The sequence below is a fragment of the Rhineura floridana genome, chromosome 2 (genome assembly GCF_030035675.1).
Source record: "Rhineura floridana isolate rRhiFlo1 chromosome 2, rRhiFlo1.hap2, whole genome shotgun sequence".
Classification (NCBI taxonomy): domain Eukaryota; kingdom Metazoa; phylum Chordata; class Lepidosauria; order Squamata; family Rhineuridae; genus Rhineura; species Rhineura floridana.
Window position 1 is genome coordinate 116,159,241 of NC_084481.1, and position 13,929 is coordinate 116,173,169.

The 13,929-nt window shown below is 40.1% G+C and overlaps 1 protein-coding gene across 4 annotated transcripts in view; it reads left to right on the forward strand.

The window, feature by feature from the left end:
• Positions 1–13,929, forward strand: part of ABCC8 (ATP binding cassette subfamily C member 8) — a 156,842-nt gene that overhangs the window by 120,926 nt on the left and 21,987 nt on the right. For all 4 annotated transcript variants that reach the window (XM_061610242.1, XM_061610243.1, XM_061610244.1 and 1 more), the window contains 5 exons: positions 1,355–1,521; positions 5,853–5,922; positions 8,520–8,677; positions 9,328–9,420; positions 12,673–12,775. In XM_061610242.1, the coding sequence (XP_061466226.1) occupies positions 1,355–1,521; positions 5,853–5,922; positions 8,520–8,677; positions 9,328–9,420; positions 12,673–12,775 (591 nt within the window). The remainder of the gene's footprint in view (positions 1–1,354; positions 1,522–5,852; positions 5,923–8,519; positions 8,678–9,327; positions 9,421–12,672; positions 12,776–13,929) is intronic.

Below are 13,929 nucleotides of genomic sequence, written 5' to 3' on the forward strand. Positions count from 1 at the left end.
ATAGATAGCTCTTTGCTCCTCTTCTAAGGCTGCAATGCAGTGTTTGAATTATGAGGGGAAAAGGTAGAAAAACCCTTAATAAAATCCAGGTGCCCCATCCTTGATTCCCTATCCCCAGTCCTCCCGATTGCAACTAACTTCTGCCTTCCATGGCCTCTGCAAAATAGCAGCTATACAGAAGGGAGATCTATCATATGGGGCTAGCCTCCTTCTGGCCACCTGTAATTTGAGCACTGTTGCAATGCAATCTAAAATCCTCTTACTACTGAGTAAATCCCATTTAACTCAATGGGATTTAATTCTGAGTGAACAAGCGACCACAAGTGTTTTGAACACAGAATGTTGATGCACTGACAGAATGAGATATAAAAGACAAAAGGCTGCCTCCAAAAATGGTTATCACCACATTTGTTCTCCTGATTCCCTGTAAACATCTATTGAAATTCCTTCATGGCAGGACATCATTATGTGAGTTTCCCTTCCTTTGCTTCACATCACTGATACATTTCTCCATGATTAGGATCATGTCATAAGAGCTAACATGTGAAGCAACCATTACAGTTATGTTTTCTACAAAGGTTTCATTTCTCTATATATCCAGTATTCTCAGTCGAAGAATTCCATCTTGTGCAAACTGCTATGACACGAAAAATTTGTCTATGTTAAAAGAAAAGACAGAATTGATTCAAAAGCATCAGTGTAATTAGCTTGTTTGAAGGAGAGGATAATTATTCTTGTGGGTCAGATATGATGCTGGCATTATTTAATTAAAAACTAGATTGAATCATTTGAGGCAATGTGTGCTTTATAAACAAGCAATCTTATTTATTAATTAATAATTTACATTCTTTGGGTGATATTCAAACCTTGCACAATCATACTTCTGCTTGTGCAATGGGACCGCTTTCCTCTCCTCCCTCCTGTACCCCCAGTCTGCTCCAGACGATACCTAACCCTGCAAAGCAGATTTGGGGAGCACACAGCAGACTACAGCAGGGAGAAGAGGAAAGGGTAGTCTTGTTGCACAAGCAGAAGTCCATTCCACTGATGGACTGACACCACTCGATGTCAGCCTTCATTTGCCTTTCCCTACAGTGGTTCAGGATAAGTAACAACTAAATGACCATACTCCATTTCAGCTATAGTAGTTGCCAAATTATATATTATATAATTATATATCTTACCAAATGCTGAATGCCTTATTTCAGCAAGCATCAAGACAGAGTGAATTTTATAATGTGACTGTGTAGACAGGTAAAGGGGGAAATACCCTATGATTATTAATTCTGTAATTCTGAATCACTCTAAAGTATTGAGTGTTTTTTGTTTTAGAGTTTTTCTTCTTCTTCTTTAGGCATCCAAATTTAATCATTTCCCTTACACAAGAATATTCAGCATTCTCTGCTGCCTTGGAATTATATTATGTCTTGTAACATCGATAGCAGTAGAGTGGACTGGTTTAAAGGTCGCCAAGAAACTACATTGTTTTCTGCTGAACAAAATCATTTTGGCCCCAATGAGGTATTCTGCTATAATAAAATAATAAGATAATGTTGTGATAACAGTCTTTCCTGTAATTGCAAGATAGCCTAAATGATTAATTATTGTTTAGATTTTTATTTTAGTGGACCCTATCTGAAGGACCCTTAGGGCATACACAGTTTCCTGTCTCAATAGGCTATGACTCTAAAGCAAACAAGAACATGGTGAGAACTTATAAAAGCGTGAATGGCCTCCTCAGTTACCTATTCTAACCCACAATTCCCATTCACTCCATTATTTCCGACTATCCAATGAGCCAGCCTCACAAATCCCATAATCCTAAGGGAATGTCATAGCCCTGCTATAGTCCTCTCAGCCTGACCCTAGATCTACATCTAGTCAGTGGTGCATACACCTAGGATAGGACTTTGGAGCATAAGTCCAGGGCCCCACTCAGCAGGATGAACAGGAGGGCTCCTAAGTTCAGCAGGTCTGGGTAACACATTTTGGAATAAGTGATACATATTACCACAGGGATAACAAACAATATGCCCTCAAGATGTTATTGGACAACAGCTCCCAGTGGCCCCAGCCAGCACAGCCAATTGTCATGGATGATGGAAGTTGTACTCCAGGAATATCCAAAGGGCATCACATTGACTGCCTTGTATTACCATCTAAAGAGAGGTGCCTAAAGTAATATACCTTAGCATCTAAAGAGAGGGAAGGAGTAAGACTATTAAGTCCAGAATCTAAAATTAAATGCACCACTTAATCCATCCTCTCCCTTCTTCCTGCCACAAACATTGTTGTCTCTCTCAACAATCCCCTGATGGACACTGTGATGTACCATTCCTTTAAATCTTAGTCTGCTTTGAAGGTAACCTGCTGTTTGAGTTTTCAGTTCAGAAAAATTGGTTCTAACCTCATGGACTTGTACATTACAACTTAAACATTACAGACAAAATATTCAAAAAAGGGCTTTTTACTGAACAGATACAAATAACATATTCACTTACTTATTAATTATTATTGTATAGTAATGCTTTAGATAATGGGTGAAGACTGTTTCCTTTCTTTCTAAACCAATTAAATGTTGATAATGAAAACTATTATAATGTAATAGAAGAAAACTGTGGTGTACATTTATTTGCATTAGGTTAGCAAATCTAATTTTCCATCAAATTCATATTTACAATCCTCATGGAACACAGTGGCTTTTTACAGGCCTCACAAAGGGAATTGTTTCATCAGAGTTGCACAGAAGTCACTAGGGGTCTGATTAGAGTTTTGATTTCTAATTGGGACACAGCATAAAGAATGATAGCAAGACAATTTTCTTTTTGTTAAACATATTTATTTTGTGTTCCTTTTTATGCATAACTTGCTTGATAGATTGTGGCGTAAATCATGGATAATAAATGAAATGCTCCCACTTTCCACATTGTTACTATGCTTTTCATAAAATGCTATTCGCTAATAGGCAAAAAAAACCTTGCCAACATATATTTCTATCAAACTTTAAAAAGCAAGGAAGTTTGGCAGGTATAATGAATGCACCAGGGGAGCAGGAGACCTGACCACCTCTCTGAGATATTGTAGTGCCCTACAAATTAGGGCAGTAAAAAATGCAAACACACTTTGGGTTGGTCTTTCACAGTCCAATCCACTTCCTGTGTAGCTTGGAAGAATTTGGTAGCACGTGCCTCTGAGCATACAGTGAGTGGTGGCAACACCTGCAATCAGCCAAAATAACAGATGTCTATGCTTTTTAATCCGGGAGGTAAGAAATGGGATCCTGTGCAAGATTGCTGACAATGGATTGATCATTTGCATGCTTATTGGGTTCAATGGGATTTAGTCCTCTGCAATCATGCTTAGGATAGGTGAAACTGACCACAGGAGATAGGGGGGGAAGAAAAGTAAGGGCAGAGGTTGGGGAGGAAGGGCAGAGGGGAAGAGGGGGATGGGAGTACGCAGGGCAGGAGATGGAGTGGAGGAGAAGGGCAGGTTTGCATGTTTATTGAGTTCAGTGGTATTTACTCCCATGCAGTCATGCTTACGATAGGTAAAACTGACCATGGGGGGATAGGGAGAGGAGGAGGAGGAGGAGGAAGGGCAGGGGGAGAGGAGGAGGAGGGAGGGGAGGAGGGGGAGGGGAGGAGCGCAGGTTTGAACATTTGCATCTTATTGAGTTCAGTGGAATTTACTGCCATGCAATCATGCTTAGGATAGGTGAAACTGACTACAGGGAGAAGAAGAGGGAGGAGTGGAATGGGCAGGAGAGGAAAAAGAAGGGAGGAGGAAGGGGGAGGGAAAAGGCAGGTCTGATCATTTGCATGCTTATTGAGTTCAATGGGATTTACTCCTGTGCAACCATGTTTAGAATAGGTAAGACTTACCATGGAGGAGTCATGGAGGAGGGGGAGGGGACAAGAGAGGGATAGAGGGGAAGAGGGGAGGAGATTGGAAGGGGAGGGGGAGGGAAGGGGAGGGACAGGGCAAAAAGGAGGTGATAGGAGGGAGGAGGAGGGGACGGCAGGTTTGATCATTTGCATGCTTTTTGAGTTTAGTGGGATTTACTGCTATCCAATCTTGCTTAGGATAGGTGAAACTGACTAGGGGAGGACGGGGAAGGAGGAAGAAGGGTAGGGGCAGGGAAGAAGGGGGAGAGGAGGGGGAGAAATTGGGTGGGCAGACACTGGGCAAAGGGAAAGCCCTTTTCCTTTCCAAAAGGAAAACACTGTGAACAGTATCATTGTTTTTCAGTGTTTCCCCCACCTTTTTATTATACAGCAGGCACATGTAGTCTTCAACCCAAATTTAAACGAAAGCCATCACTGGCCACATCCACACTAGATCTTTATTTCACTTTAGACTGTCATGGCTTCCCCGAAAGAATCCTCACAAGTGTAATTTGTGAAGTGTGCTCAGAGTTGCTAGGAGAGGCCCTATTCTCACAGAGCTACAATCCCCAGAAGAGGGGCTGACTGTCAAACCACTCTGGCCACTGAAGCTCTGTCAGAAGAATAGGAGTCTACTAACAATTCTCAGCACCCTTCACAAACTACACTTCCCAGGATTCTTTGGGGGAAGCCATGACTGTCTAAAGTGAAATAAATGTCTGGTGTGGGTGTGGCCACCTGATTAGCCAAGCCAAACAGCTGTGAGTCTGGCTTTTAGAAGACTAACAGTTGGTTCTTACTGAGCATGCCTGACACTATAATAGACTTCAATTTATTAAAAATCACCAGGCATTTTTTAACTTTTAAACTGCAGACAATGAAGGTCAGACTATGGGGCAAGGTCAGTAATAGGATTACAGGCTGCGAACATAGCTGATTTTTAATTAATTTCAGTGAATTATGAGACCACTGACCGAAAAAAGTCCAACAGGGTCTGGATTTTTTTTCCTCTTGTTTTATACTTTGAATTCTCGACTCTCTCTGAGTGTTTTGTGTATCACTGTGAAAACTTAGAGAGTTTTTAAGCAAGCATTTCTAAGTTCAGGTTTTGTAAGGTTTTGTTTTGAAATGAGCTTATGGGAAGCATCAGAATGGCATGGAGGGTATTTTCAATTTAACATTGTGGAATGTGAAAAATCCTATGCTGGCTATAGTATACAGACAATCTCGTGGCTATATAATAAAGTAATTGAACAGTTCACACAAATTGTAGTAACTTGATATAAATGTAGTTAAAAAGAATAATGTGAAACATCTCTCTTAGATCTTAAGGTAGGAGACTGAATATTTGAATATCTTCCTATGTCAGAAACTCCCAGCCGCTGGCCCATAACATGGCATGGAGAAGAATTCTAGCCTATTATGTCTTCTCGCTGATGTTAATTTTTTAGATGGAGGAGTCAGGTATGAGTGACACCTGACATTTTCCTACCTGCAATCAGAAGTCATATCGTCCTTCGAGAGCAGAACCATGTGTTTTGGTCTGAATCTGTAGGCTGAGTCTTAGAACCACCATATCTTCTCCTTTAGTAAATTCATTAATTTTTGTTTGTTTGTTTTGCTATTCATTTGATCTCCAAATAATTTGCTAGTTGTATGGAATTCTATCTCTGAATGGAAAACATTTTGTGAGTTTAATTATATCATTCAATTTGTGCAAGGAAATAAGAAATCTGAAGAGTGATTCATACTTCTATAATACATGTATATAATTTAAAATAGTATAATGATCAGGAATTATATAAAATTTATTAGATTATTTAAGGTCCCTCATTAGCTGAGGGAAAATAACAGAGTTCTGTATAGTCTGGTGTAATTCATAGTTTGGTAATAACAATTAGGCATTAAATCAGTTTTAAAACTTCTTTTAGTATCACACCTGGTGGTCTCTATTGCCTATCACAGGTTTTTTGAAACAACACCACTGGGAAGTATCTTGAACAGATTTTCAGCTGATTGTAACACCATTGACCAGGTATGTTAAAACACAGTCATTAAAAGTAATTTCTGATCTCTTCCAGTCATTTCAGTACAAAAGATAATCTGAAAGCAAATCATATTCAAACCATCTTTGGACAATGTGAATAATGCTGGTTTGAAATAATGTTAAAGTATTTTATATATTGTACTAATGCTGTCAGAACATTTGTAACATGAATACAAATTTCCATGAAGAAATCTTTTAGAATAAATTTAAAAGTTGGGAATATCTCATTACAGGACAATGTAATATGATAGTAAAAATACATAAAAAGGGTATCACATATTCAGGGCCTGATCAGCTGCATGAAAGGATCTTGGCTAACACTGTGGCTAACTTTTTAATTAGCCCATTTCCATTAGCTTGACAATGACTAGGTTGAGATGTAACACATTTGTGCTAATCAAATTAAAGAGCCCACACTATAGCTTGAGCTTCCAGATGTCCAACAGGCAAACCATGCTTTTGAGCTTGCTTCTCTGTTTTTGTTTCCCATCTGCTCAGGATTCAGTTTCAAAAGTCATCCCCATCTCCATTGGTTGGACACCAATGGCCCTAACTGTTAACTGTGGTTTGTCAGTTGTCTGTAAGGTCTGTAAGGTTTGGCACCAACTGTTGTTTGCATGTCTACTTGAAACTGGTTTGGACTCTGGCTCCAAACAAACCATGGCTATTTGGCAGTTTTGAGCTAAGATGGACAAATCATGGTCCAGAGCTTGGAAAAGTTACTTTTTTGAACTACAACTCCCATCAGCCCAATCCAGTGGCCATGCTGGCTGGGGCTGATGGGAGTTGTAGTTCAAAAAAGTAACTTTTCCAAGCTCTGCACAGATTTCACATTATGTCCAAATCCAAGCAATATGCTGCTTACTTGCTTCATACTGGACGGTGCCTCCACCTCCTGCAGCACCTGTTCACAAATGGCTTCCCCATGTGCATGACTCTGTTCACAACACTAACTACCATTACCCTCATGCCATTCTAGTTCAGAGAAAATTCTACATGTTTATGATCATACTACTTTTTCCATCTTGGTTTCTCCACACTGGAACAATTTGCTCAAAGAACTATTGTAGGAATAGGTTCCCAACATTTTTCTTATATAGATAAGAAATACTGTTCAAATTGAACAGTAACAGATTTTGGTGATGGCCATTTGTTTAACACAGAAATACTGAAGGTAGATATAGCTATAATTAATGACATATTGAAATAAGAATGACAATCAATTGAGCTTCCTTGAGTTTCCATTGAACTTTCTAGAGTGTCCTACTGGGCTTTATGGAGTTTCCCACTGGATATGTCTGGAGTGTCTGTAGCACTAATAGCCCAGTCCTCTGCTTGTTTACTCAGAAATAAGGCCCTTTGATGAAACATATTTAGGATCAGGCTGTAATTATTTACTGTGCAATCCTAAACAGGGGTGCACAGCAGTGGATTGACTGCCACCTTCAAAGTCTTGCTGGTTAGTGCTAAGCAGGGCAGGAGATGGGGAGCAGACTTACTGTTTTTGAAATCCCTATCCATTTTTTTAAAAAAAAAATTCACCTCCATTGGTTTCATTGCCAACTCCAGACAGTAGAGGATACGGAGACCATCTTGTGGAGATTCTCCAAAGAACTAAGGCTCTTTTGATCCTGAAGATCCAAGGCCACCCTCTACCCTTCTCCCAAAATGAGCCATTTTGGGGCCTAATGTCACCAGCAGTAGATCAGTGTCCATGAGCATAGCAATGGATTTTGTGGCAGATGTGGCCTCTGTACCACAACACCTCTGTCAAATCCTAACCCCCTCCATCCAGCAGGTCTAGAGATTAGGATTACTCTTGTTAATTGGCAAAGTGCTTATATCCCTATTAGATATATATTTACTAGCTTTCTTAGTTGCGTTACAAACATTCTCCAAGTAATGTACATCATAATAAATCAGTAAAACCATAAAATACTATACCATATAAAAACAATTGAACCAGCAGTATATAGCTCTACATATAAACATTCTAGAAATAAAACAGTGGTAAAAATACCAACTTTTAAAAGTCTGGTGCCAAAACAATATTAACATAGGTGCCAGGTGAGCCTCTCTGGAGAGCATTCCACAAGCAAGGGGCCTCTCCTGAGTTGGCACTTTCTCTTGTTGCCACCTGCCTTATATCAGCCTACGGGGCAGCCAGAAAGGGGTCTCCAGCGATGATTGCCGGACATGAATAGGAACATATGGAAAGAAGCAATCCTTCCGATTCTGCAGTCCCAGGCCATTAATGGATTTAAAGGTCAAAAAGAGCACTTTGAATTGGTCTTGGAAACAGAGTTAAGTCTATTCTGCAAAGAATCATGCCATTAATTGTTTAAAATTTCATTCAGTTTACACACATACAGACTAGATTGACCAATGAAGCTGTACAAAGTTTCATCAGCATCCGCCACTCATTTTACTGAAAGATCTCAAATGAAATACTCAAAAACCATATATGGCTCATTGTGAAAGAGGGAAGAAAGAGCAAATGAACTATTGATTTTGTATTAGCTTTGATTTACTTGCATTACACTTAATATTTATCATTGTTTTATTCTATGTGTTTATTTGCTTAGCACATTCCTGCTACCCTGGAGTGCTTAAGTCGTTCTACACTGCTCTGTTTATCAGCTCTTGCTGTGATTTCGTATGTTACACCTGTGTTTCTCATAGCTCTAGTTCCTCTTGCCGTCATATGCTATTTTATCCAGAAATACTTTAGAGTAGCATCAAGGTAAGTATTTTACAAGTACATTACAATGTATGAAAAATGGTTTGTTTGTATACATACATATACACAAATCTATATACCTACATAAATTTGTGTGTATGTATATATGAGCCAATGTAGAAATAGAAATGAAAAAGATGGCACAATTAACCCATGTTTGAGTTAACAAATATCATCTCTCATTTCCTGGAAGTTCCTGACTTATTTTTATTCTTTGGAAAAGATAAAACTTTAGGCTTAGGTTTAGGATTGCCAATTTTTTTCTGGTAAGTCATCTGTGTTTTAACAGTTGCATAACAGTTAAATATTCAGTAAATAATCTTAAGAACGTAAGAAGAGCCTGTTGGATCAGGCCAAAGGCCCATCTAGTCCAGCAGCTGTTCTCACAGTGGCCAATCAGTTGCCCTTGGGAAGCCTGCAAGCAGGACCTGAGTGCAAAGAGCACTCTCCCTTCCTGCAGTTACCAGCAACTGCAAATACCAGCAACTGGTATTTGGAAGCATACTGCTTCCCCTCTGGAGGCTAGCCTTTTCCTCCATGAATTTGTCTGATCCTCTTTTAAATCCATCTAGATTGGTGGATTTATTTTATTATCAGGAAAAAAACTGACTACTTTTTTTAAAAAAACACCACAAACCATTGATTGTTTTCAGGGATCTGCAGCAATTGGATGACAGTACACAGCTCCCATTACTTTCTCACTTTTCAGAGACGGTTGAAGGTCTAACAACTATACGAGCATTCAGGTATTTGTTTGTTTTTAAGTTGTATAGCTTTTCCAAAACTGCAAGGAATTTTGTAGTTTTGTCATAAATAATCTGCCTGACTGTGTCCTAAAAGTTTGATAAGAATAGATAACCTCAGCTTATCTAAATACACTATCTGAAGCAATCTATTAAATTGTTAGTTTATACTACCATAGTAATGTGTAATATATTTAACTGTTCAAAAGTAGTCTTCATCATATTTAATGTAACCCATTTAAGGGCACTTTCAGTATGGGCAGATATTCATCCATTGCACACACATTTCATAGTGCCCATGACATCATCCCACACTATTCCCCTGGTATGTGGCATAACAAATGTTTTGCACGTAGTAGGCCCCAGGTTCAGTTCTAGGATCTCCAGTTAAAAATATCAAATAGTAAGTGATGAGAAAGGCCTTTGCCTGGAGAGCTGCTGCCAGTCAGAATAGAAAATATTGCACTGAATAATCAAAAAGTCTGTCCTGATATATGGCACATCCCTATGTTCCCCACCTACCCACACCAAAGGTGTCAGTAATTATAAAAGTCACCACGCTTAGAGTTGCACTTTCACACACTATTTATTTTTGTTTTTCAAAAAACCTGCTTTAAATGTGAAACACTGGTGATGAAAGTGCTGTCTGGAAGCACCCTCGCAGTCTGATCATGATTCTTTAATCTGTATTTCTTCTTTCACTAGTGTGGCTTTCACATTAGGCTGCAGCTCACAGAAAAGGGCCATAGCTCAGTGGCAGAGCTTCTGTTTTGCATGTAAAGGTCCCAGGTTCAATTCCCAGCATCTTCAAGTAGGCTGGGAGAGACCCCCGTCTGAAATCCTGGGGCACCACTGCTAGTCAGTGTAGACAGTACTGAACTAGATGGACCCATGCTTTGAAAGTGTAAAGCAGTTTCCCACATTCCTGACCTTCCCTCCAGTGTGTCAGCCTGGTGTTAGGCTAATGGTCTGCTTGCTTGTGCTCTTTGTGTTTTCCCAAGCAAGCTTCCCCCTCCCCCCCCCCATATCTTGGCACGAAGAGAATTCAGGGAGGAAGTCTGTGTGTTGTGGGGGTCAATTCTGGAAAATGTTTGGGAAACTACAGATGTAGGTATATAAAACCTAAGTTGATGTTCATGTAGAGCTCCAAGTACACTATGTGGAGAATTCTGTTATGGCACAAATTAGTATTTTATTTGCCATAACAATTCACTACAGAATAGTGGTCTTAGAAATGAGTGGCTTCATGTGTAGAATCTCCCCACCAAATCAACTTGTTGCCATGTTAAGATCTTTCTGATAGTAACTGAGAGCATTGCTTGACAAGGTGGATTTACAGAAAAGTGGTTGTGAGTACTCTCCTAAGCAACCTCCTGCTACCTCTGTCTTTTTTAGTGTAAAAACTAAATGGCACAAACTGACATTGAACTGTCATTGAATGGCACAAACTCCATTCATTACAGCATTTTGGGGGCATTAAAGGTTAGAGCAGGGGTGGAGAACCATGGACAAGGAGGTTGAATGCAGCTCTCCAGGCGTCTCTATCTGGCCCTTGGGACTCACCCCAGACCACACCCCTCACCACCCTGCTTTGCACCCTTCTCAGGTGTTTTTTTCTGGCTTGAACGCATCCTTGAACTATGATGATGCATCTGGATAGAGTTTAGAGAGATGTGTCTGTGAGCAGGCAGAAACCTCTAAATTTCACTTGGCTGCAATAAAGACTACCTTTCAAAGAGTCACATCCACTGCTCCATCGACTTTTGCATCTGGCTCTACCTACTTTTTGCCTCTCTCCCCACCCATGGCTGGCATGTGGCCCCCAAAGGTAGCTTGTGATAGAATGTGATCCTCAGCCTGAAAAAGGTTCTCCACCCTGGCTAAGGAAAAGCAGTCCAAAACGACCAAGTCAAGAGCACTGGCTGTGCAGTGTGTTTCTACTTCTTTCAACCCCAGCCACAAGCCTTGGCACTCCAATGCTATAGCAGCAGTAGGCATAATAAAATGAGGAGCCAAATTAGAAATTAGTATGTTTCTGTTTGTTTCATTTTGTTCAAGTGCACTATTTTACAGTATTTGTGTTGACTTGAACTGAGTCGCTAGAGCCTGCTAGCTACTGTATTTTCAGTTATATGGACTGCCTGGGTAGAACCCAAGCAAGAAGTAAAATTCTATTTTTGTTTTAATTACAATGATTATCGCATATTTGTTAGGCTTCTAGAGTCTGTCCCTGCTAATTGGCATTTACTTCACATTTATATACCACCAGGCAAATTAAATCACTGTGTTCCATTATGTATTTAATCCCTGACTTTTATATTATATTGTCTTCCCCACTTGGCAAGAAGATAAAAATTTGTAACCATTAATACAATGCTGTATGAAGCTTTGCAGGAACAAATGATTCCTTTTGCTGTCTCACTTATGATTTAAAACATTCTCTATAGAAGTCAAGCTGTCACCTTAAAAAATTGCTACCAAGCAGGGCGAGCTCAGAATTTAGGTAGGCAATTGAATTCAGATTAATTGATAAACCTCTGACCCAAACAGAAGCGGACATTTACCCATTCCTGTATTTAGTGTCAAGCTACTGTGTGCAACTTAGCTATATTTAGATGCTTCTTTTCAGCTGCCTTATGTGCAGTAGAAGTGACATTTGAAGTTTGGTTTCTAATCTCTCAGCAAAGTATTCAGATCTTGAGTTTCTAAAATTAGCTCTAAAACAGAACTAAGTTCTAGATGGCAAGTCCTTGCTTTTCTTGACCCTCATGGCAAGTCCCGAATTTGATCAAAATGGGCAAGCGGAAAAAATCTATCTGATTTTTTTAATGGCAAATAAATCTTCATCAAATATATTTTTATAATTCACTATTTCTATATGTTGTTGTTGCTCAGTGCATTGGTCTTTTACTTTATTCTATCTAAACTATTCATCAGATGTACATAAAACACACTTTTGATTATATCTAAGTAATTGTTCAGAAGCAAATAATTAAAAATTTAACTAAGCAATTCACTGGCACAAGTGTAATTTTTTTTAACTACAGCACAGTATTTTGAATACTTTTAATCTTAGACCTGTATTGTTCTCCAAATTCTCTGCCCCAGTTCTCCTACTAATTGTTAGCATGTCTATTAATGGCTGTTATTATTTGTATTTATTCATGTAAGATCCCTTTTTCACAAATATGTCTTGCTGATATGAATGCACATTCACCCTAACATCTGGATGTCTCTCATTTTTCTTTTATAAAGGTATGAATCCAGGTTTAAACAGAAGCTTCTTGAATATACGGATTCCAACAACATCGCTTCCCTTTTCCTTACAGCTGCCAATCGCTGGCTGGAAGTTCGGATGGCAAGTACATCACCTGTCTTTAAGTCTATAGAAATGGCAGTAAATTATCTGTTTTGTCATGTGAATTTATTATTTTCCCTATGAGTCCGGCCATCACAGCGGGTATTAGCTCCACCTATCGTGCGAAGGCAAGAATGTCTTTGAAGTCAAGACTAGGGGCGTCAGGCCCCTCCCACTCTCCAGTTCATTCTTGCCTTCGTACGAACAAGATTGGATCTTAAGCGTAGCAAGTAGCTTTTAGCTAAGTTTCATGTATTTGTTTGAAGTCCTTCCTTTCCCTGTTTGTGTTTAACTTTCCATTTAAGTTTGAGGGTTCCCTCAGAGACCGCGGCTGCGGTTCTCTACGTTTCTTGGCCAATTTTAAGCCTTTTATTTTTTTAGCCTTTATTTCAGCATATCTCCTTACTTGTTTGAGGCTTGTTTGAGGGTTCCCTCAGAGACCGCGGCTGCGGTTCTCTTCGTTTCTGTCCGCTTTTTATTTAAGCTTATTTCCCTTACTTGTTTGAGGCTTGTTTGAGGGTCCCCTCAGAGACCGCGGCTGCGGTTCTCTTCGTTTTTGTCCGCTTTTGAGCTTTCCCCCTGGCTCTGTTGCATCCATCGGGAGCTCGCGGCTCTATTTTTTCCTTCTGCTGGGCTGTCTCAAGCAGCGCTCTGAGGAGCTTTTGGAGAGACCGCGGCTGCGGTTCTCTCCCAGGTGGGAGCTTGCGGCTGCGGCTTCCTGCCTTCTCTTTCTCCCTCTCTCTCCGTGACTTTAATTTTCGCCGCGGAGAGCCCTTTACTCGGCGGCGACAGCGGCTTCCCTCCTGCTGCCTTTCCCGACACAGGCGTCTCTCGGCAGTCTCCTTTTGGGGTTTTTTAGAGCCGCAAGTGCGACTATAGACCCCGCGCCTCCCCCTGCGAGACTGTGCTGGGCAGCCCTTCCCCCAGTTCGTTACCAGTCGGCCGCCATTGCTTCTTCCCCCTCCGCCATTTTCGGATCATTTTTTCCCGCTCTTTTTTCTGGGCGCCATTTTTGTTAAATTCAAATTCCCCGCCTTTTTTGTTACCCCTTTATTAACCAACGGATACCTTCCCTGCAAGTTATCTGTATGTGTGTTGTATGTGTGTTGTAGACAGACTTACAGGGCTTCCTTACACACAAATTTACAGTGGCT